The sequence below is a fragment of the Pristiophorus japonicus genome, chromosome 1 (genome assembly GCF_044704955.1).
Source record: "Pristiophorus japonicus isolate sPriJap1 chromosome 1, sPriJap1.hap1, whole genome shotgun sequence".
NCBI lineage: Eukaryota > Metazoa > Chordata > Chondrichthyes > Pristiophoridae > Pristiophorus > Pristiophorus japonicus.
Window position 1 is genome coordinate 2,810,099 of NC_091977.1, and position 21,644 is coordinate 2,831,742.

The 21,644-nt window shown below is 50.0% G+C and overlaps 1 protein-coding gene across 1 annotated transcript in view; it reads left to right on the forward strand.

Moving 5' to 3' along the window:
- Window positions 1-762: 762 nt before the first annotated feature.
- The window catches only part of LOC139274588 (CD276 antigen homolog), a 52,215-nt gene continuing 31,333 nt past the window's right edge, over window positions 763-21,644 (forward strand). Inside the window, exons 1-2 of the mRNA XM_070891296.1 lie at window positions 763-796; window positions 18,887-19,228. Coding sequence (XP_070747397.1) covers window positions 19,003-19,228 — 226 coding nt within the window. The 5' untranslated portion in view covers window positions 763-796; window positions 18,887-19,002. The remainder of the gene's footprint in view (window positions 797-18,886; window positions 19,229-21,644) is intronic.

Here is a 21,644-nt window from a genome sequence, read left to right on the forward strand (position 1 = left end):
CTGATTTGATACAACCTCATTTACAAAGAGTTTCATTGGTCACTACAGAGAGCACCAACCTGAGGGAAGGCTGCCAAATAGATCACACAACTGAGGTGCAAAATGTAGCGGTGGTCAGGAGTGATGGAACTAAGTTAACTCTGATTTGGCTCAGTGTTAGTGATAGTCACACCAAGACTTTCCTTTTGCTAACTAGTTCTTTTAACCCCAATCCCGACCAGTAGTTTATGTTTTACATCAGTTTGTGAGATGGTATCCTGTAATACCTTTTTGCCAGCGTGCATAATGGCCTGTTAAAAGTCTTTCAAATGTATTTTATTAATAATTCTTCTCGGGATATGGGCGTCGCTGGTAAGGCTGGCATTTTTGCCCATCTCTAGTTGCCCTTGAGAAGCTGGTGATGGGCCGCCTTCTTGAACTGCTGCAGTCCGTGTGGCAAAGATATTCCTACAATGCCCTTAGGGAGGGAGTTCAAGAATATCGACAGGGTGACATGTGACTTGGAGGGGAACTTGGAGGCGATGGTGTTCCCATGCGTGAGGAAATCATTTGGTAAGCTGTTTTATCTGTTTTATTTTTCTTCACAGTCCAAAGTGTTAAACATATTGAAGAAATGTGCCTCAGTTTTACGTCTGGTGGTTTTCTGGTACAATATATATCTGTATCTATGTGTGTATTTCTTACAGGGAAAGAGAGTGAATCTGTGAAATGAGTCGACGATTTGTCTGCAGCAAAATGCCAGCTGGTTTGATGTTCAGTTTCTGTGTGTTTCTCCTTCCGTCTGTTCTCACACACAGTAAGTGTCTTATTTCCACCAATCACAGTTTTACTGTATCACTGTTTAATGAATTCATTCAGCGGGTATTCAGGAAGTACGTAAGGTCTATGGCCTCAAATTTCCACAATGCCGTTTTTTTGCATATTGCCAGAGTTACGCCTCAACTCAAAAAAAATAAGTAGCAAGTTTCCCCGTTCTATTGTTTGAAATTGGGGCCACGCAGCCTGCCCTGTATCTTCAGGGGGTGGAGCCTAATGTCTGCACCGAAAAAACAATGCCCCCCTTCTGCGCATGCGTGAAAAAAATGGACGTTTTTGACGTGATTGCTATGGGCGCGCATGCACAGGACAGCTCTCGGTCTGCTTTCGGCCATTTGTAAAGGACCAGTTGGGTGTGAGAACTTTAATTCTCATTGGAAAAATCCGAGCTGCAATACAAGATGCAACGCGGCACAAGGACCTAGAATTCCTTACAGGGTGAAGTGGACGCACTAGTTACTGTGATTGAGGCCAGATGGCACGAGCTGGACACCAGCAGAGGTCACATATAAGTTTCACCAAAAGAAATGAAGAAACGCTGGAACCAACTTGCAGAAGATTACTGTGCAATGCTGACCACCCCGAGGTCTGGAGGTCGGTGCAGAGAGAAGTGGCAGGACCTTGGTCAAGTAGTCAGTGTAAGGAATATTTTCATTTATTCAATGGAATTGCAATTGTAAATGTGACCAGCTGCATGTCCCACCCAGCAGAAAGACACCCTCCCTCAAAAGTTATGTTTTCATCTTTGCAGAGGAAGCTGGCACACAACAAAAGGGAAAGAACTCGAACAGGAGGAGCCTGGTAAACCTGCACCCACTGACACTCTTGGAAGAGAGGCTCACTGCTTTGATGGTCCTGCCTGGAGAAAAGCAATCACCACGACACAAGCTGGGCCCACACTCGAGGGAGAGGGTAAGTCCTGCAAATTCCACAGTCTGCCTTTGCTAAATGTTAAGTACCGCGCGGGCTAGCCACGCTTCGGTTCATGGGGATGTCTCCATCAGCTACACTTCAGTTAATGCAATGTGCTATCATTCATCGTGGTCCTTCAAATCAGCCTGCTGCCTGCACTGTGTGAGCCTCCTCCTACCACCCACCCTGGCCCCTCCTCTGCTACTAACCATTTGTCTGTTCTGTTATATTTTGCAGAACTTGAGGCCAACCTTGACGATGCAGAAGATTGAGACGCAGACGAGACAATCCCATCTTCCAGACCAAGAGCATGAGGGTGAGGGGGAGGGGTTGTACTCACTCTGGAGGAGGTGCAGGTGTCCCCCATTGAGGTGCCAACCCTTTTCCTGAGTGATACGAGTGTTGCTGGGACATTCCATGGGTTCCCACAGTCCGAGGCTGTGGGTCCCAGTGGGATGTAGTGAGCCACACCCAGGGCCCCACAGTCCGAGGCTGTGGGTCCCAGTGGGATGTAGTGAGCCACACCCAGGGCCCCACTGTCCGAGGCTGTGGGTCCCAGTGGGATGTAGTGAGCCACACCCAGGGCCCCACTGTCCGAGGCTGTGGGTCCCAGTGGGATGTAGTGAGCCACACCCAGGGCCCCACTGTCCGAGGCTGTGGGTCCCAGTGGGATGTAGTGAGCCACACCCAGGGCCCCACTGTCCGAGGCTGTGGGTCCCAGTGGGATGTAGTGAGCCACACCCAGGGCCCCACTGTCCGAGGCTGTGGGTCCCAGTGGGATGTAGTGAGCCACACCCAGGGTGAAGAGGGGAAGGAGAGCTCGACAGCGCTCTCCTCAGCTGCAGGATCTAACAGATGTGGTTCAGATGATGACAATGAGTGTGGAGAGCATTGACCTTACACGATCACTCCTGGACACCAATAGTGGGGTGGGTGATGAGGTATCAGGACTGTCGGGAGAAGTAACAACACTCTCAGTAGAAATGGAAACACTGCGGGAACATGAGGGAGGGAGTTTTGCAGGTGGCTGATACATTGTCGGTGAACATGAGGGAGGGAATGTCACAGGTAGTTGACACACTGTTAGTGAACATGAGGGAGGGAATGTCACAGGTAGGTGACACACTGTTAGTGAACATGAGGGAGGGAATGTCACAGGTAGGTGACACACTGTTAGTGAACATGAGGGAGGGAATGTCAAAGGTAGGTGACACACTGTTAGTGAACATGAGGGAGGGAATGTCACAGGTAGTTGACACACTGTTAGTGAACATGAGGGAGGGAATGTCACAGGTAGGTGACACACTGTTAGTGAACATGAGGGAGGGAATGTCACAGGTAGTTGACACACTGTTAGTGAACATGAGGGAGGGAATGTCACAGGTAGTTGACACACTGTTAGTGAACATGAGGGAGGGAATGTCACAGGTAGGTGACACACTGTTAGTGAACATGAGGGAGGGAATGTCACAGGTAGGTGAGACCCTGTCAGTGAACATGAGGGAGGAATGTCACAGGTAGTTGACACACTGTTAGTGAACATGAGGGAGGGAATGTCACAGGTAGTTGACACACTGTTAGTGAACATGAGGGAGGAATGTCACAGGTAGTTGACACACTGTTAGTGAACATGAGGGAGGGAATGTCACAGGTAGGTGACACACTGTTAGTGAACATGAGGGAGGAATGTCACAGGTAGGTGACACACTGTTAGTGAACATGAGGGAGGAATGTCACAGGTAGGTGACACACTGTTAGTGAACATGAGGGAGGGAATGTCACAGGTAGGTGACACACTGTTAGTGAACATGAGGGAGGGAATGTCACAGGTAGTTGACACACTGTTAGTGAACATGAGGGAGGGAATGTCACAGGTAGTTGACACACTGTTAGTGAACATGAGGGAGGAATGTCACAGGTAGGTGAGACGTTCTCAGTGAACATGAGGGAGGAATGTCACAGGTAGGTGACACACTGTTAGTGAACATGAGGGAGGAATGTCACAGGTAGGTGACACACTGTTAGTGAACATGAGGGAGGAATGTCACAGGTAGTTGACACACTGTTAGTGAACATGAGGGAGGGAATGTCACAGGTAGGTGACACACTGTTAGTGAACATGTGGGAGGGAATGTCACAGGTAGGTGACACACTGTTAGTGAACATGAGGGAGAAAATTTCACAGGTAGGTGACACACTGTTAGTGAACATGAGGGAGGGAATGTTGCAGGTAGGTGACACACTGTTAGTGAACATGAGGGAGGAATGTCACAGGTAGGTGACACACTGTTAGTGAACATGAGGGAGGGAATGTTGCAGGTAGGTGACACACTGTTAGTGAACATGAGGGAGGGAATGTCACAGGTAGTTGACACACTGTTAGTGAACATGAGGGAGGGAATGTCACAGGTAGGTGACACACTGTTAGTGAACATGAGGGAGGGAATGTCACAGGTAGTTGACACACTGTTAGTGAACATGAGGGAGGGAATGTCACTGGTAGGTGACACACTGTTAGTGAACATGAGGGAGGAATGTCACAGGTAGTTGACACACTGTTAGTGAACATGAGGGAGGAATGTCACAGGTAGTTGACACACTGTTAGTGAACATGAGGGAGGGAATGTCACAGGTAGTTGACACACTGTTAGTGAACATGAGGGAGGGAATGTCACAGGTAGGTGACACACTGTTAGTGAACATGAGGGAGGGAATGTCACAGGTAGGTGACACACTGTTAGTGAACATGAGGGAGGGAATGTCACAGGTAGGTGACACACTGTTAGTGAACATGAGGGAGGGAATGTCACAGGTAGGTGACACACTGTTAGTGAACATGAGGGAGGGAATGTCACAGGTAGGTGACACACTGTTAGTGAACATGAGGGAGGAATGTCACAGGTAGTTGACACTGTTAGTGAACATGAGGGAGGGAATGTCACAGGTCGTTGACACACTGTTAGTGAACATGAGGGAGGAAATGTCACAGGTAGGTGAGACACTGTTAGTGAACATGAGGGAGGGAATGTCACAGGTAGGTGAGACGTTCTCAGTGAACATGAGGGAGGAATGTCACAGGTAGTTGACACACTGTTAGTGAACATGAGGGAGGGAATGTCACAGGTAGGTGACACACTGTTAGTGAACATGAGGGAGGGAATGTCACAGGTAGTTGACACACTGTTAGTGAACATGAGGGAGGAATGTCACAGGTAGTTGACACACTGTTAGTGAACATGAGGGAGGGAATGTCACAGGTAGTTGACACACTGTTAGTGAACATGAGGGAGAAAATTTCACAGGTAGGTGACACACTGTTAGTGAACATGAGGGAGGAATGTCACAGGTAGTTGACACACTGTTAGTGAACATGAGGGAGAAAATTTCACAGGTAGGTGACACACTGTTAGTGAATATGAGGGAGGGAATGTCACAGGTAGGTGAGACGCTGTCAGTGAACATGAGGGAGGAATGTCACAGGTAGTTGACACACTGTTAGTGAATATGAGGGAGGGAATGTCACAGGTAGGTGAGACGCTGTCAGTGAACATGAGGGAGGAATGTCACAGGTAGGTGACACACTGTTAGTGAACATGAGGGAGGGAATGTCACAGGTAGGTGACACACTGTTAGTGAACATGAGGGAGGGAATGTTGCAGGTAGGTGACACACTCTTAGTGAACATGAGGGAGGAATGTTATAGGTAGTTGACACACTGTTAGTGAACATGAGGGAGGAATGTCACAGGTAGTTGACACACTGTTAGTGAACATGAGGGAGGGAATGTCACAGGTAGTTGACACACTGTTAGTGAACATGAGGGAGGGAATGTCACAGGTAGGTGACACACTGTTAGTGAACATGAGGGAGGGAATGTCACAGGTAGGTGAGACACTGTTAGTGAACATGAGGGAGGGAATGTCACAGGTAGGTGACACACTGTTAGTGAACATGAGGGAGGGAATGTCACAGGTAGGTGAGACACTGTTAGTGAACATGAGGGAGGGAATGTCACAGGTAGGTGAGACGTTCTCAGTGAACATGAGGGAGGAATGTCACAGGTAGTTGACACACTGTTAGTGAACATGAGGGAGGGAATGTCACAGGTAGGTGACACACTGTTAGTGAACATGAGGGAGGAATGTCACAGGTAGGTGACACACTGTTAGTGAACATGAGGGAGGCAATGTCACAGGTAGGTGACACACTGTTAGTGAACATGAGGGAGGGAATGTCACAGGTAGGTGACACACTGTTAGTGAATATGAGGGAGGGAATGTCACAGGTAGGTGAGACACTGTTAGTGAACATGAGGGAGGGAATGTCACAGGTAGGTGACACACTGTTAGTGAACATGAGGGAGGGAATGTCACAGGTAGTTGACACACTGTTAGTGAACATGAGGGAGGGAATGTCACAGGTAGTTGACACACTGTTAGTGAACATGACGGAGGAATGTCACAGGTAGTTGACACACTGTTAGTGAACATGAGGGAGGGAATGTCACAGGTAGGTGACACACTGTTAGTGAACATGAGGGAGGGAATGTCACAGGTAGGTGACACACTGTTAGTGAACATGAGGGAGGGAATGTCACAGGTAGGTGACACACTGTTAGTGAACATGAGGGAGGGAATGTCACAGGTAGGTGACACACTGTTAGTGAACATGAGGGAGGGAATGGCACAGGTAGGTGACACACTGTTAGTGAACATGAGGGAGGGAATGTCACAGGTAGGTGACACACTGTTAGTGAACATGAGGGAGGGAATGTCACAGGTAGGTGACACACTGTTAGTGAACATGAGGGAGGAATGTCACAGGTAGGTGACACACTGTTAGTGAACATGAGGGAGGGAATGTCACAGGTAGGTGACACACTGTTAGTGAACATGAGGGAGGGAATGTCACAGGTAGGTGACACACTGTTAGTGAACATGAGGGAGGGAATGTCACAGGTAGGTGACACACTGTTAGTGAACATGAGGGAGGGAATGTCACAGGTAGGTGAGACACTGTTAGTGAACATGAGGGAGGGAATGTCACAGGTAGGTGAGACGTTCTCAGTGAACATGAGGGAGGAATGTCACAGGTAGTTGACACACTGTTAGTGAACATGAGGGAGGGAATGTCACAGGTAGGTGACACACTGTTAGTGAACATGAGGGAGGGAATGTCACAGGTAGGTGACACACTGTTAGTGAACATGAGGGAGGGAATGTCACAGGTAGGTGAGACACTGTTAGTGAACATGAGGGAGGGAATGTCACAGGTAGGTGAGACGTTCTCAGTGAACATGAGGGAGGGAATGTCACAGGTAGTTGACACACTGTTAGTGAACATGAGGGAGGAATGTCACAGGTAGTTGACACACTGTTAGTGAACATGAGGGAGGGAATGTCACAGGTAGGTGACACACTGTTAGTGAACATGAGGGAGGGAATGTCACAGGTAGGTGACACACTGTTAGTGAACATGAGGGAGGGAATGTCACAGGTAGGTGACACACTGTTAGTGAACATGAGGGAGGAATGTCACAGGTAGGTGACACACTGTTAGTGAACATGAGGGAGGCAATGTCACAGGTAGGTGACACACTGTTAGTGAACATGAGGGAGGGAATGTCACAGGTAGGTGACACACTGTTAGTGAATATGAGGGAGGGAATGTCACAGGTAGGTGAGACACTGTTAGTGAACATGAGGGAGGGAATGTCACAGGTAGGTGACACACTGTTAGTGAACATGAGGGAGGGAATGTCACAGGTAGTTGACACACTGTTAGTGAACATGAGGGAGGGAATGTCACAGGTAGTTGACACACTGTTAGTGAACATGACGGAGGAATGTCACAGGTAGTTGACACACTGTTAGTGAACATGAGGGAGGGAATGTCACAGGTAGGTGACACACTGTTAGTGAACATGAGGGAGGGAATGTCACAGGTAGGTGACACTGTTAGTGAACATGAGGGAGGGAATGTTGCAGGTAGTTGACACACTGTTAGTGAACATGACGGAGGAATGTCACAGGTAGTTGACACACTGTTAGTGAACATGTGGGAGGGAATGTCACAGGTAGTTGACACACTGTCAGTGAACATGAGGGAGGGAATGTTGCAGGTAGGTGACACACTGTTAGTGAACATGAGGGAGGGAATGTCACAGGTAGGTGACACACTGTTAGTGAACATGAGGGAGGGAATGTCACAGGTAGTTGACACACTGTTAGTGAACATGAGGGAGGGAATGTCACAGGTAGGTGACACACTGTTAGTGAACATGAAGGAGGGAATGTCACAGGTAGGTGACACACTGTTAGTGAACATGAAGGAGGGAATGTCACAGGTAGGTGACACACTGATAGTGAACATGTGGGAGGGAATGTCACAGGTAGTTGACACACTGTTAGTGAACATGAGGGAGGGAATGTCACAGGTAGTTGACACACTGTTAGTGAACATGAGGGAGGAATGTCACAGGTAGGTGACACACTGTTAGTGAACATGAGGGAGGAATGTTACAGGTAGGTGACACACTGTTAGTGAACATGTGGGAGGGAATGTCACAGGTAGTTGACACACTGTTAGTGAACATGAGGGGGGGAATGTCACAGGTAGTTGACACACTGTTAGTGAACATGAGGGAGGGAATGTCACAGGTAGTTGACACACTGTTAGTGAACATGAGGGAGGAATGTCACAGGTAGGTGACACACTGTTAGTGAACATGAGGGAGGGAATGTCACAGGTAGGTGACACACTGTTAGTGAACATGAGGGAGGGAATGTCACAGGTAGGTGACACACTGTTAGTGAACATGAGGGAGGGAATGTCACAGGTAGTTGACACACTGTTAGTGAACATGAGGGAGGGAATGTTGCAGGTAGGTGACACACTGTTAATGAACATGAGGGAGGGAATGTTGCAGGTAGGTGATACACTGTTAGTGAACATGAGGGAGGGAATGTTGCAGGTAGGTGAGACGCAGTCGGGGCACATGAGGGAGGGAATGTCGGAGTTAGCTGCTGCAATAGGGGAATGCGCTCAGACCCTGCGCCCATTGACAGAATCAGTTGCCACTCCCACTCCAATCCCCAGACCAGACTCTGAAGGGGCCCAAGTCGGGCCTTCTACATTACCGCCCCTCCCCCCCCCGCCCCCCCCCATCAAGAAGTGCGCAATATCCGAGATGTTCGAAAGAATAAGCTTGGTACCAACCCAAGAAACGATGCGTGTCACCAACACCAAGTGCAGCGGGCGGTCTGAGAATAAGGTGGAGGAGAGATGGGTGCTGCCTTTCTTTGCTGCTGCTGTTCTTTTTATTATTGCTGTTACTGTTGTCACTGTTCTCAAATTAAACATTTTTGTAAGTTATATAAATTTACAAGTTTCAAAGTTCCAAAGTGATCTTAAAGTTTTTAATGATCTTAGAGTTTGAAGTGATCTTAGATTTGTCAGCAATGTTAAAGTTTGTAAGTGATCTTAACTGAAAACTTTAAAGTTTGATACAAGAATATTTTTATTAAAGGTAAGTACAAACAAATGTTTCTTAAACTTTTGAAAAAAATATATTTTAAATTATAACTGAATCATTGCCATTATTTGTTCCATTACTAACACAAGATTTTGAAGTAAACAAGAATCATTTCCATGATTTGTTCCATTAACACAATTCACATTACGGAATAGTTGCCGCTGAGCCCTCGGCAGCAAAGTGTTCATGGATGAGCTGCTGGTGCAAGGCTCGAGCAATCGTTAAAGGGGCACGAAGGCCCGCTCTCCTCCGCCATCGTACTCTGGGTTCAGGTAGTTGCATGGCTTCCTCCTCCTCCTCCTCCTCCTCCTCCTCCTCCTCCTCCTCGTCCTCCTCCAACTCCTCCTCCTCCTCCTCCTCCTCCTCCTCCTCCTCCTCCTCCTCCTCCTCCTCCTCCTCCTCCTCATCTGCAGCTTCCTCATCATCATCAGCCACTCTCACCTCAGGTGGGTCTTCACTACCAGCTGCTGCTGCCTCATGACTAAGTTATGCAGCATGCAGCACACAACAGTGAACTGACCGACAATCTCAGGGGAGTATAGCAAGTAGCCTCCAGAATGGTCCAGGCATCGGAAACACTGTTTCAAGATGCCAATGGTCCTCTCTATTATGCTGTGCGTCGCAATGTGCGACATGTTGTATTCCCGGTCAGCTTCCGTCCGGGTTATACGCAAGGGCATCATGAGCCAGGTGGCAGGCCGTACCCTTTGTCTCCCAGTAGTCAGCTCTGTCCTTCTGGCTGCTGCTGAAACATGGTAGATATAGCGCTCTTGCATAGGATGAACGTATCATGGGTGCTCCCAGGGTATCTTGCATCAACTGACATGATGCGATTCATGTCGTCACACACGAGTTGCACATTAATGGAGCGGAAGCCTTTTCTTTTCCTGTACAACTCGCATTCCTCCCAAGATGCAAGCAAGGCGATGTGGGTACAATCAATACTGCCCTGTACTTTTGGGAAGCCAGCAATCCTGGAGAAGCCCACAGCCCTTTCACGCATTGCCTGGGTGGACATGTAGTCATTCCTCCGGGCATATACTGCAGCAGTCACCTGTCGAATGCAGACATGTGTTGCATGTTGAGAAATGGCGCACACATCCCCAGTTGTAGCTGGAAACGATCCAGATACATAGAATGAAAGTGCAGCTGGAAGCTTCACTTCAACTGACAAAGCAATCCTCCTGACGCTTCCAGGTTGCAGGTCTGCTTTCACTAACTCACAGATCTCAGTTACAACTTTTTTGTGGAAACGCAGCCTTCTGACACAGTCTGCATCACTCAGGTGCAGGTACTAACACCTGTCTCAATATACCCGAGGTGGGTAAGGCCTCCTGCCCATCATCCTACATGTTCTGAGGTTCCTCACACGATGGTGTCTAATCAATTGTCTCCTCCGCAGCACCATCATGCAGAAGGCTTGCACGTAGTATGACATTGTCACTATTGCCCCCATGATTAAATTGTATCTTTGCAAGAAGCTCAAAACGACAGGCAGGACAAGTTTCTTTGTTGTCTCGCTCCCCAAGGTCAATGTCCCAGTATGGACCACACCCAGGTCTGAGCATGTGCAATGTGTTTGCATAGATCGGGAACCTCCCCCCGCTGGATTTATTTGATGCAGAGTGACATAGTGTAAGGGTTCTCATCCCTTCAGTTCAGATTCCACACCCCCCGCCACCCCCCAGCCCACCCCGCTGGGCTTTTCGAGCCGAGCCCCGAGCCCCTGTGTGCGGGCGAGGGACTGATTCTGCCGGTTGACGCTCCGACCCTCGAGCCCGGTTTGGAGATGTCCGGTGGGGGCGTGGCACTTTAAAAATTATCCAAACTTAAAGAATTGCACGAAAGCTCCATTCTCTGTATCTTCAGTTGGAAAAATGAAGCCCGATGATGTGTATTTATGTGTTCGTGACTCCCTCCAAAACGTCACCGAAACACAACGGTGTCTTTCTGCGTTGATTTTTTGACGTGCGCTGGTTTTTTGTAAGTGACCAGAAGGTTTTTTAGGAGTGGTCACATTCGCTGTCCTCGGAGAAATGGAAGTTGGCCAAACTTGCATAATTGTGTAAAAATGACACAGACATCAGGTTACTATGTCTCAAACAAACCGTAACTAACTGAGTTACGCTGGCACACAATCTTTGGGGAAACTTGGACTTTAAAATTTAGGCCAAAAAAACGGCACAAATCACTGGGGAAAATTGAGACCCATAATTTTCATGTCCCTGCTCCTTTAGAATCAGAGACTCATCGGGGCTGAAATTGGGGAGCACCCCGTGTGGGCTGTTAACTTTTAAAAGTTTAAAAAATTAGTTCCAAACGCGAATGATTTCAAACTTTTACAACATTTTCCGTTTGCCCAGTGGGCAGTAAGGTTCCACTTCCTTCCTGGAGCGCGATGGGCAGTGGGCAGGGGGAGGGGGCACTGGGGGGCACACTGGGCACTGGGGGGCACACTGGGCACTGGGGGGCACACTGGGCACTGGGCTGGGGGCACTGGGCACTGGGCTGGGGGGCACACTGGTCACTGGGCTGGGGGGGGGGCACACTGGGCACTGGGCTGGGGGGCACTGGGAGCACACTGGGCACTGGGCTGGGGGGCACTGGGCACTGGGGGGCACACTGGGCACTGGGCTGGAAGGCACACTGGGGGCATACTGGGCACTGGGGGCACACTGGGCACTGGGCTGGGGGGGCACACTGGGCACTGGGCTGGGGGTACACTGGGCACTGGGCTGGGGGGCAAACTGGGCACTGGGCTGGGGGGCACACTGGGCACTGGGCTGGGGGGCAAACTGGGCAATGTGCTGGGGGCACACTGGGCACTGGGCTGGGGGGCACACTGGGCACTGGGCTGGGGGGCACACTGGGCAATGTGCTGGGGGCACACTGGGCACTGGGCTGGGGGGCACACTGGGCACTGGGCTGGGGGGCACACTGGGCAATGGGCTGGGGGCACACTGGGCACTGGGCTGGGGGGCAGACTGGGCAATGGGCTGGGGGGCACACTGGGCACTGGGCTGGGGGGCACACTGGGCACACTGGGCACTGGGCTGGGGGGCACACTGGGCACTGGGCTGGGGGGCACACTGGGCACTGGGCTGGGGGGCACACTGGGCCGGGGGGGCACGGGGGGGGACTGATCTGGTGGGGGGTGCACACTGGGCCAGGGGGGTAGGGGGGGGTCACTGAGTGGAGCCGTGGAGCAGAGACTTTGCAGAAAGCAGCGGTCCCAGTACCGACCCTGGGGAACACCACTGTGTACCGACCCTGGGGAACACCACTGTGTACCGACCCTGGGAAACGACACTGTGTACCGACCCTGGGGAACACCACTGTGTACCGACCCTGGGGAACGACACTGTGTACCGACTCTGGGGAACACCACTGTGTACCGACCCTGGGGAACGACACTGTGTACCGACCCTGGGGAACACCACTGTGTACCGACCCTGGGGAACGACACTGTGTACCGACCCTGGGGAACACCACTGTGTACCGACCCTGGGGAACACCACTGTGTACCGACCCTGGGGAACGACACTGTGTACCGACCCTGGGGAACACCACTGTGTACCGACCCTGGGGAACACCACTGTGTACCGACCCTGGGGAACGACACTGTGTACCGACTCTGGGGAACACCACTGTGTACCGACCCTGGGGAACACCACTGTGTACCGACCCTGGGGAACACCACTGTGTACCGACCCTGGGGAACACCACTGTGTATCGACCCTGGGGTACACCACTGTGTACCGACCCTGGGGTACACCACTGTGTACCGACCCTGGGGAACACCACTGTGTACCGACTCTGGGGAACACCACTGTGTATCGACCCTGGGGTACACCACTGTGTACCGACCCTGGGGAACACCACTGTGTACCGACGTTGGGGAACACCACTGTGTACCGACTCTGGGGAACACCACTGTGTATCGACCCTGGGGAACACCACTGTGTACCGATCCTGGGGAACAACACTGTGTACCGACCCTGGGGTACACCACTGTGTACCGACTCTGGGGAACACCACTGTGTACCGACCCTGGGGAACACCACTGTGTACCGACCCTGGGGAACACCACTGTGTACCGATCCTGGGGAACACCACTGTGTACCGATCCTGGGGTACACCACTGTATACCGACCCTGGGGAACCCCACTGTGTACCGACCTTGGGGTACACCCCTGTGTACCAACCCTGGGGTACACCACTGTGTACCGCCCTGGGGTACACCACTGTGTACCGACTCTGGGGAACACCACTGTGTACCGACCCTGGGTAGCATCACTGTGTACCGACCCTGGGGAACACCACTGTGTACCGACCCTGGGGAACACCACTGTGTACCGACCCTGGGGAACACCACTGTGTACTGACCCTGGGGAACGACACTATGTACAGACCATGGGGAACACCACTGTGTATCGACCCTGGGGAACACCACTGTGTACGACCCTGGGGTACACCACTGTGTACGACCCTGGGGTACACCACTGTGTACGACCCTGGGGAACACCACTGTGTACCGCCCTGGGGAACACCACTGTGTATCGACCCTGGGGAACACCACTGTGTACGACCCTGGGGTACACCACTGTGTACCGACCCTGGGGAACACCACTGTGTACCATTCCTGGGGTACACCACTGTGTACCGACCCTGGGGAACACCACTGTGTACGACCCTGGGGAACACCACTGTGTATCGACCCTGGGGAACAACACTGAGTACCGATCCTGGGGAACACCACTGTGTACCGACCCTGGGGAACACCACTGTGTACCGACCCTGGGGAACAACACTGTGTACCGACCCTGGGGAACAACACTGTGTACCGACCCTGGGGAACAACACTGTGTACCGACCCTGGGGAACACCACTGTGTACCGACCCTGGGGAACACCACTGTGTACCGACCCTGGGGTACACCACTGTGTACCGATCCTGGGGAACACCACTGTGTCCCGACCCTGGGGAACACCACTGTGTACCGACCCTGGGGTACACCACTGTGTACCGATCCTGGGGAACACCACTGTGTACCGATCCTGGGGTACACCACTGTGTACCGATCCTGGGGAACGACACTGTGTACCGATCCTGGGGTACACCACTTTGTACCGACCCTGGGGAACACCACTGTGTACCGACCCTAGGGAACACCACTGTGTACCGACCCTGGGGAACACCACTGTGTACCGACCTTGGGGAACACCACTGTGTACCGACCCTGGGGTACACCACTGTGTACCGATCCTGGGGAACACCACTGTGTACCGACCCTGGGGAACACCACTGTGTACCGACCCTGGGGTACACCACTGTGTACCGATCCTGGGGAACACCACTGTGTACCGACCCTGGGGAACACCACTGTGTACCGACGCTGGGGAACACCACTGTGTACCGACCCTGGGGAACGACACTGTGTAACGATCCTGGGGTACACCACTTTGTACCGACCCTGGGGAACACCACTGTATACCGACCCTGGGGAACACCACTGTGTACCTCCCTCCAGTGCGATAAACAACTGTTGAGTTGATCTTCTCGCTGCAGATGGTCAGTAAATGTTTAGGGACCAGTATCGCCCCCCAGAGGTAACAACGGGAGGTGCTCAGGAGGCCAATTCCTCGACCTCTGTGTTTAAACTTCACTGTGTATACATTGAGCATGGAACACTTTTATTTTTGGTAACTGTGATGTGAATTGCTATTTAATCTAGAGTCACAGATACTTGGAATTTATCGCTTCAGCTAAGTTCATTTATGAACAAGTAAATTTAAAAATTGTTACAATGGGGATTGTACTGTTACCCTTGAGTATCCAATAATATTTGTTTACTGCTGTGCTTAGAGTGAAGGCACCTCATGAATCAAAGGTGAAAGTGCAGTTCTGTGATTGGTAGTGATGGACTATTGACTGAATGATGTGACCACTGTCACCAGAGGCCACCTGGAAGTATCGGAATACATTAACCTGAAGTACATTTGTCACTGTCACAGCCACAGTTGACCAGGAGTTGTAACAGTAACATGGGGGTACTGGTGCATGAAACACAAAAGGATAGTAGGTAGGTACAGCAAGTGATCAGGAAGGCCAATGGTATCTTGGCCTTTATTACAAAGGGGATGGAGTGTAAAAGCAGGGAAGTCTTGCTACAGTTATACAGAGTATTGGTGAGGTCACACCTGGAATACTGCGTGCAGTTTTGGTTTCCATATTTTTACGAAAGGATATACTTGCTTTGGAGGCAGTTCAGAGAAGGTTCACTGGGTTGATGAGGGGGTTGACTTATGAGGAAAGGTTGAGTCGGTTGGGCCTCTACTCATTGGAATTCAGAAGAATGACAGGTGATCTTATCGAAACATGTATAAGATTATGAGGGGGCTTGACAAGGTGGATGCAGAGAGGATGTTTCCACTGATGGGGGAGACTAGAACTAGGGGGCATAATCTTAGAATAAGGGGCCGCCCATTTAAAACTGAGATGAGGAGAAATTTCTTCTCTCAGAGGGTTGTAAATCTGTGGAATTCGCTGCCTCAGAGAGCTGTGGAAGCTGGGACATTGAATAAATTTAAGACAGAGATAGACAGTTTCTTAACTGATAAGGGAATAAGAGATTATGGGGAGCAGGCTCGAGGGGCCGTATGGCCTACTCATGCTCCTATTTCTTATGTTCTTATGTTCATAGTGGTTATGTTATTGGGCCAGTAATCCAGATGCCTGGACAAATGATCCAGAGGCCAGAGTTCAAATCCCACCACGGCAACTGGGGAATAAAATATTCAGTGAGTTAAAATCTGGAATGAAAAGCTATTATCAGTAATGGTGACCATGAAACTATCTGATTGTTATAATCCCCATCTGGTTCACTAATGCCCTACCCGGTCTGGCCTACATGTGACTCCAGACCCACAGCAATGTGATTGACTTTGAACTGCCCTCTGCGGTTCAGGAAGGCGACTTACCATCAGCTTCTCACGGGCAATTAGGGAGGGCCACTAAAGGGTGACCTTGGCAGTGATGCTCATATCTCAAGAATTAATTCAAAAAAACATTTTTACAATTGCTGAAGTACAGAGAAAAGGAATAATCACTGGCCACAATGATCTAACAATACTTTGGAGGAAAGCTTGCCCTGTGCCCTGATTGGGGCAGTAAGTTTCTGGGGCCGGGACTTTGAGCGCCCGGAATTGCCCCACACAGGAAGTGGAACACAATCTCACGCGCTGCACTTCCTTTGGGGGTGGGACCCGGAGCACTATTGGGGAACTGAAGGAAGCTCTATGTGGATGCTCCACACAGTGTGCTGACACACTTCAACGCCTCTCCCCTTGCTCTCTGCAAGGCCTCAGATGTGGTTGACCCTTAACTGCCCTCTGCAATCACATAGCAAGCCACTCAGTTGTAACAAACCGCTACGAAAAACAATAATAAGAATAAAACCGGACGGACCACCCGACATCGACCTTGACACTGGCTTCGGGCACGATAACGGCCCACCCAGCCCAGCCCACCCGGCAAAGTCCTCCTCACCAATGTCTGGGGACTTGTGGTAAAATTGTGAGAGCTGTCCCACTGACCAGTCAAGCAACAGCCTCACACAATCATACCTTTCAACCAATATCCCAGACTCCTCCATCACCATCCCAGCGGCAGGACAGACCCACCCGAGGTGCTGGCTCAGTGGTATACAGTGCGGAGGGAGTGGCCCTGGGAGTCCTCAACATTGACTCCGGACCCCATGAGGTCTCATGGCTTCAGGTCAAACATGGACACGGAAACCTCCTGCTGATTCCCACCGACCGCCCTCCCTCAGCTGATGAATCAGTTCTCCTCCATGTTCAACACCACTTGGTAGAAGCACTGAGGGTAGCAAGGGCACAGAATGTACTCTGGGTGGGGGACTTCAATGTCCATCACCAGGAGTGGCTCGGTAGCACCACTACTGACCGAACTGGCCGAGTCCTGAAGGACATAGCTCCCAGACTGGGCCTGCGGCAGGTGGTGAGAGAACCAATACGAGAGAGCAACCTACTTGACCTTGTCCTCACCAATCTACCTGTCACAGATACATCTGTCCATGACAGCATTGGTAGCAGTAACCACCACACAGTCATTGTGGAGACAAAGTCCCGTCTTCACACTGAGGACACCCTCCATCGTGTTGTGTGGAACTACCACCGTACTCAATGGGATAGATTCAGAACAGATCTAGAAGATCAAATCTGGTCATCCCTGAGGGGCTGTGGGCCATCAGCAGCAGCAGAATTGTATTCCACCACAATCTGTAACCTCATGGCCCGACATATCCCTCACTCTACCATTACCATCAAGCCAGGAGACCAACCCTGGTTCAATGAGGAGTGTAGAAACAGCATGCCAGGAGCAGCACCAGGAATACTTGAAAATGAGGTGCCAACCTGGAGAATCTGCAACACAAGACTACATACATGCTGCACAGCGGAAGCAGCATGCTATAGACAGAGCTAAGCGATCCCACAATCAACGGATCAGATCAAAGCTCTGCAGTTCTGCCACATCCAGTCATGAATGTAACAACTGGAGGAGGAGTCTCCATGAATATCCCCATCCTCAACGATGGCGGAACCCAGCACGTGAGTGCAAAAGACAAGGCTGAAGCGTTTACAACCATCTTCAGCCAGAAGTGCCGAGTGGGTGATCCATATTGGCCTCCACCTGAGGTCCCCACCATCACAGAAGCCAGACTTCAGCCAAGTCGATTCACTCCACGTGATACCAAGAAACGGCTGAGCGCACTGGATACAGCAAAGGCTATAGGTCCCGACAGCATCCTGACTGTTGTGCTGAAGACTTGTGCTCCAGAACTAGCCGCGTCTCTCGTCAAGCTGTTCCAGTACAGCTACAACACTGGCATCGACCTGACAATGTGGGAAACTGCCCAGGTAAGTCCTGTCCACAAATGGAGGACAAATCCAATCTGGCCAATTACAGCCCGATCAGACGACTCTCAAGGCTTCTTCGGCAGCAACTCGCAAACCAGCGATCTCTACCACCTCGATAGACAAGTGCAGGAGGCACATGGGAACACCACCACCTCCACGTTCCCCTCCGAGTCACACACCATCCTGACTTGAAATATATCGGCCGTTCATTCATCGTCGCTGGATCACAATCCTGGAACTCCCTCCCGAACAGCACTGTGGGAGCACCTTCACCACACGGACTGCAGCGGTTCAAGAAGGCAGCTCACCACCACCTTCTCAAGGGGCAGTTAGCGATGGACAATAAATGTCGGGCTTGGCAGTGACGATCACATCCCATGAATACATTTTTTTAAAGATATTTGGAGCCTTTATATCCTTTAACCTGGAATGAACTATTTCCTCTCTTTTTATGTTGATAATTGTAGTAATGCTGTATGTTTTTATAAATCTAGTAATGGATACACTGAATGTATAATGGAATTGTTCTGTTTTTCTCTGTAATAGTGATTGCAGTGAAGGTAACATGATCAGTTCAATATACAAATATGACTGTAAATAAATGAACGATATAAATAATTACTAACATGGATTAAGGAATTGTGATTTGATATCAAAGTGCTGACATTGTTTCTCTTTCCAACAGGAAACACCAATCATATTTATTTTTTAGATGAGAGAGCTGAAATTCCATTAAAAGGACCAGACAATCCTGGGGATGGCCCTGTTGTCTGGGAATGGAAAGCACACTCAGGGCAAGTAATGCAGCGGCTGGTTACTTTTCACAAGAGGAGTTCGGGCCGGTGGGACGCACAATGGAATGATGAGACTGGAGATCAGGACTTGTACAGTAAAGCACGGCAGGATCCTGGTACCATCAATCTGAGAATTTACAATCTCACATTTAAACTTGCGGGATCGTTCATCTTAACTCAAACACAGCCGAGTAATAAAACCCTGAAACTGTACGAACTATTTGGGATCAAAGGTGAGTGGGACAAAGAGCAGAAAAAGGTCAACAAAACGATTCTCGGTAAATAATTTCACATGTAATGATGAGAGATTGCCAGGACCACGTGAGATTGATATCACCCAGTGCAGAGAGCAGCTCTCATTAAACAGGGGAAAGATTTTGTTCGTTGTTTCTCCTGAAATAGTCAACATGAGTAAAAATGTGTTGATAATTTCACCAGAAATAGCAAACGGAGGAATCTAGCCCACAGAGAGTATTATGGTCTGTACACTGACGTACTCCCTGTAAGATGTAGTGAACACTGTTACCACAACAATAGGTCACTGTAGTAATAGGCCTCAGCACTGTGGGACAGGTATACGATGGGCCAGTATCACTGCTCCTGATTGGTGCCCACTGAACCCGTTAGATGTGGCACTTAGTTCAGGTCACAGAGGATGTGGGGTGTCTGTGGAACTTGTGCTCTGCCAAAGAGTTAACGCCTTCAGGAAAGCGGGAAGGAACATGACAGAGAAAAATAGGTATATTGTGTCAATTCAATAATATTTAAAATCTTTAGTGTAAATAAATCAAAATCTTTAAATGGTGCCAACAAAAGATGTTGCTGAACAGCTTCACATCCTGGTTGATTGATGGGTGGAACATCTAAATGAGGCGAAGGTCACCGTCAAATGAACTTGACACAAAATATCATCCTATACTGAAATATCATCATGGACAAAATATGATCGTGACGGTACTGTCCCTGGACCATTACATAGGAATACATCGGATATCATCATCATAGGCGGTCCTCGAAACGCCAAAAAAAGGACGAGTTCACAGGTGTTTCAATGAAGGACCTAATATTCCCGATCCCGAACTCCATGTTGAAGGGTGGAAGATGTCAGTGCGTGGATTTTTTAACGTGGGGTGACCGTTGCACACCAGCCACCACACGGACTTGACAGAGCTAGGTCTTGGTCCAGTGGCAAGGATTACCCAAGACAACTGGAGACCTGCTCTGCTGCACGGGCCTAGTGCACACACATATCGCAGTGTGGGCTGGACCGTGCTGCCCCTGGGCCCCTGGCCCTGAACTCATGCCTCCCCTGGGCCCCGATCACCTCCCTCCACAGTCTCTCACAGCTCCTTCGCCCCGACCTCGCTGCTCCTGCTGTATCTGCCCACGCTCCAATCACTGACCTGGACCTTGATGACTTCACTCTTGGTTGCCGTCGCCCTCCTGCACCAGCTCACGCAGTACCTTGCCGTGGTATGCAGCCACGCTGCCCATGGCCATCGCTCACTGCTCCTTTTATGGCCCGACCTGCCGCTGATGTTCCCTCGCAGGTCGGGGTCTCCACACTGCCCATGGCCATCGCTCACTGCTCCTTTTATGGCCCCGAGGGGTCACTAAGGGGTTTCGGAAACATAGAATGAGCCATTGATCTCCAACCACTAAATTGATTGTTAATATCAAACATCCATCTGCCCCCTGTGTTTGTATGGTGGCTATATATCAGTTACAGATAGAGTATCCCTTCCACTTCTGCAACACCGCCCGACTCTTCCCCTACTCCAGCCTAACTGCCGCTAAAACTCTCATTCATGTATTTGTCACCTCCAGACTTGACTATTGCAATGTTTTCCTGGCCGGCATCACACCCTCTACCCTCTGTAAACTTCAGCTTGTTCAAAACTCTGATGTCCAAATTCTATCCAACACCAAGTTCCACTCATCCATCACCCTTGTTCTTGAGGACCTACATTGGTTCTGGATCCCACAATTAATCTAATTGAAGATTATCATCCCTGTGTTTAAATCCTTTCATGGCTTCACCCTTAGGTCACTGTAACCTCCACTAACCATGCAACCCATCCCTTCCATGCCCCATAACTGCATTCCTCTAACTCTCGCCTCTTGTAAATCCCCTCCTTCATCTCACCATCGGTGACCACGCCTTCAGCTATCAGATATACAGAACATAAACAGGCCATTCGGCCCAACCAGTCCAGTTTATGCTCCACTGGATCCTCCTCCCGTCTTACCTCATCGAAATCTATCAGCATAACCCTCCATTCCCTTCTCCCTCATATGCTTATCCAGCCTCCCCTTAAACACATCGATACTATTCACTTCAACCCCTCCCTGTGGTAGTGAGTTCCACATTCTCACCACTCTCTGGGTAAAGAAGTTTCTTCTGAATTCCCTATTGGATTTTTTGGGTGATTATCTTATATTGGTGGCCTCTAGTTCTGCTCTTCCCCACAAGTGGAAACTCTCTCTCTGTATCTACTCGATCAACACCCTTCATCATTTTAAAGACCATTATCAGGTTACTCCTCAGCCTACTCTATTCAATAGACAAGAGAAAAGAAAATTGTTCCTGAGGTGTTGGCCCAAACTGCACCAGCACGAGTTGACCATGATAGAAAGTCCACCCATTTA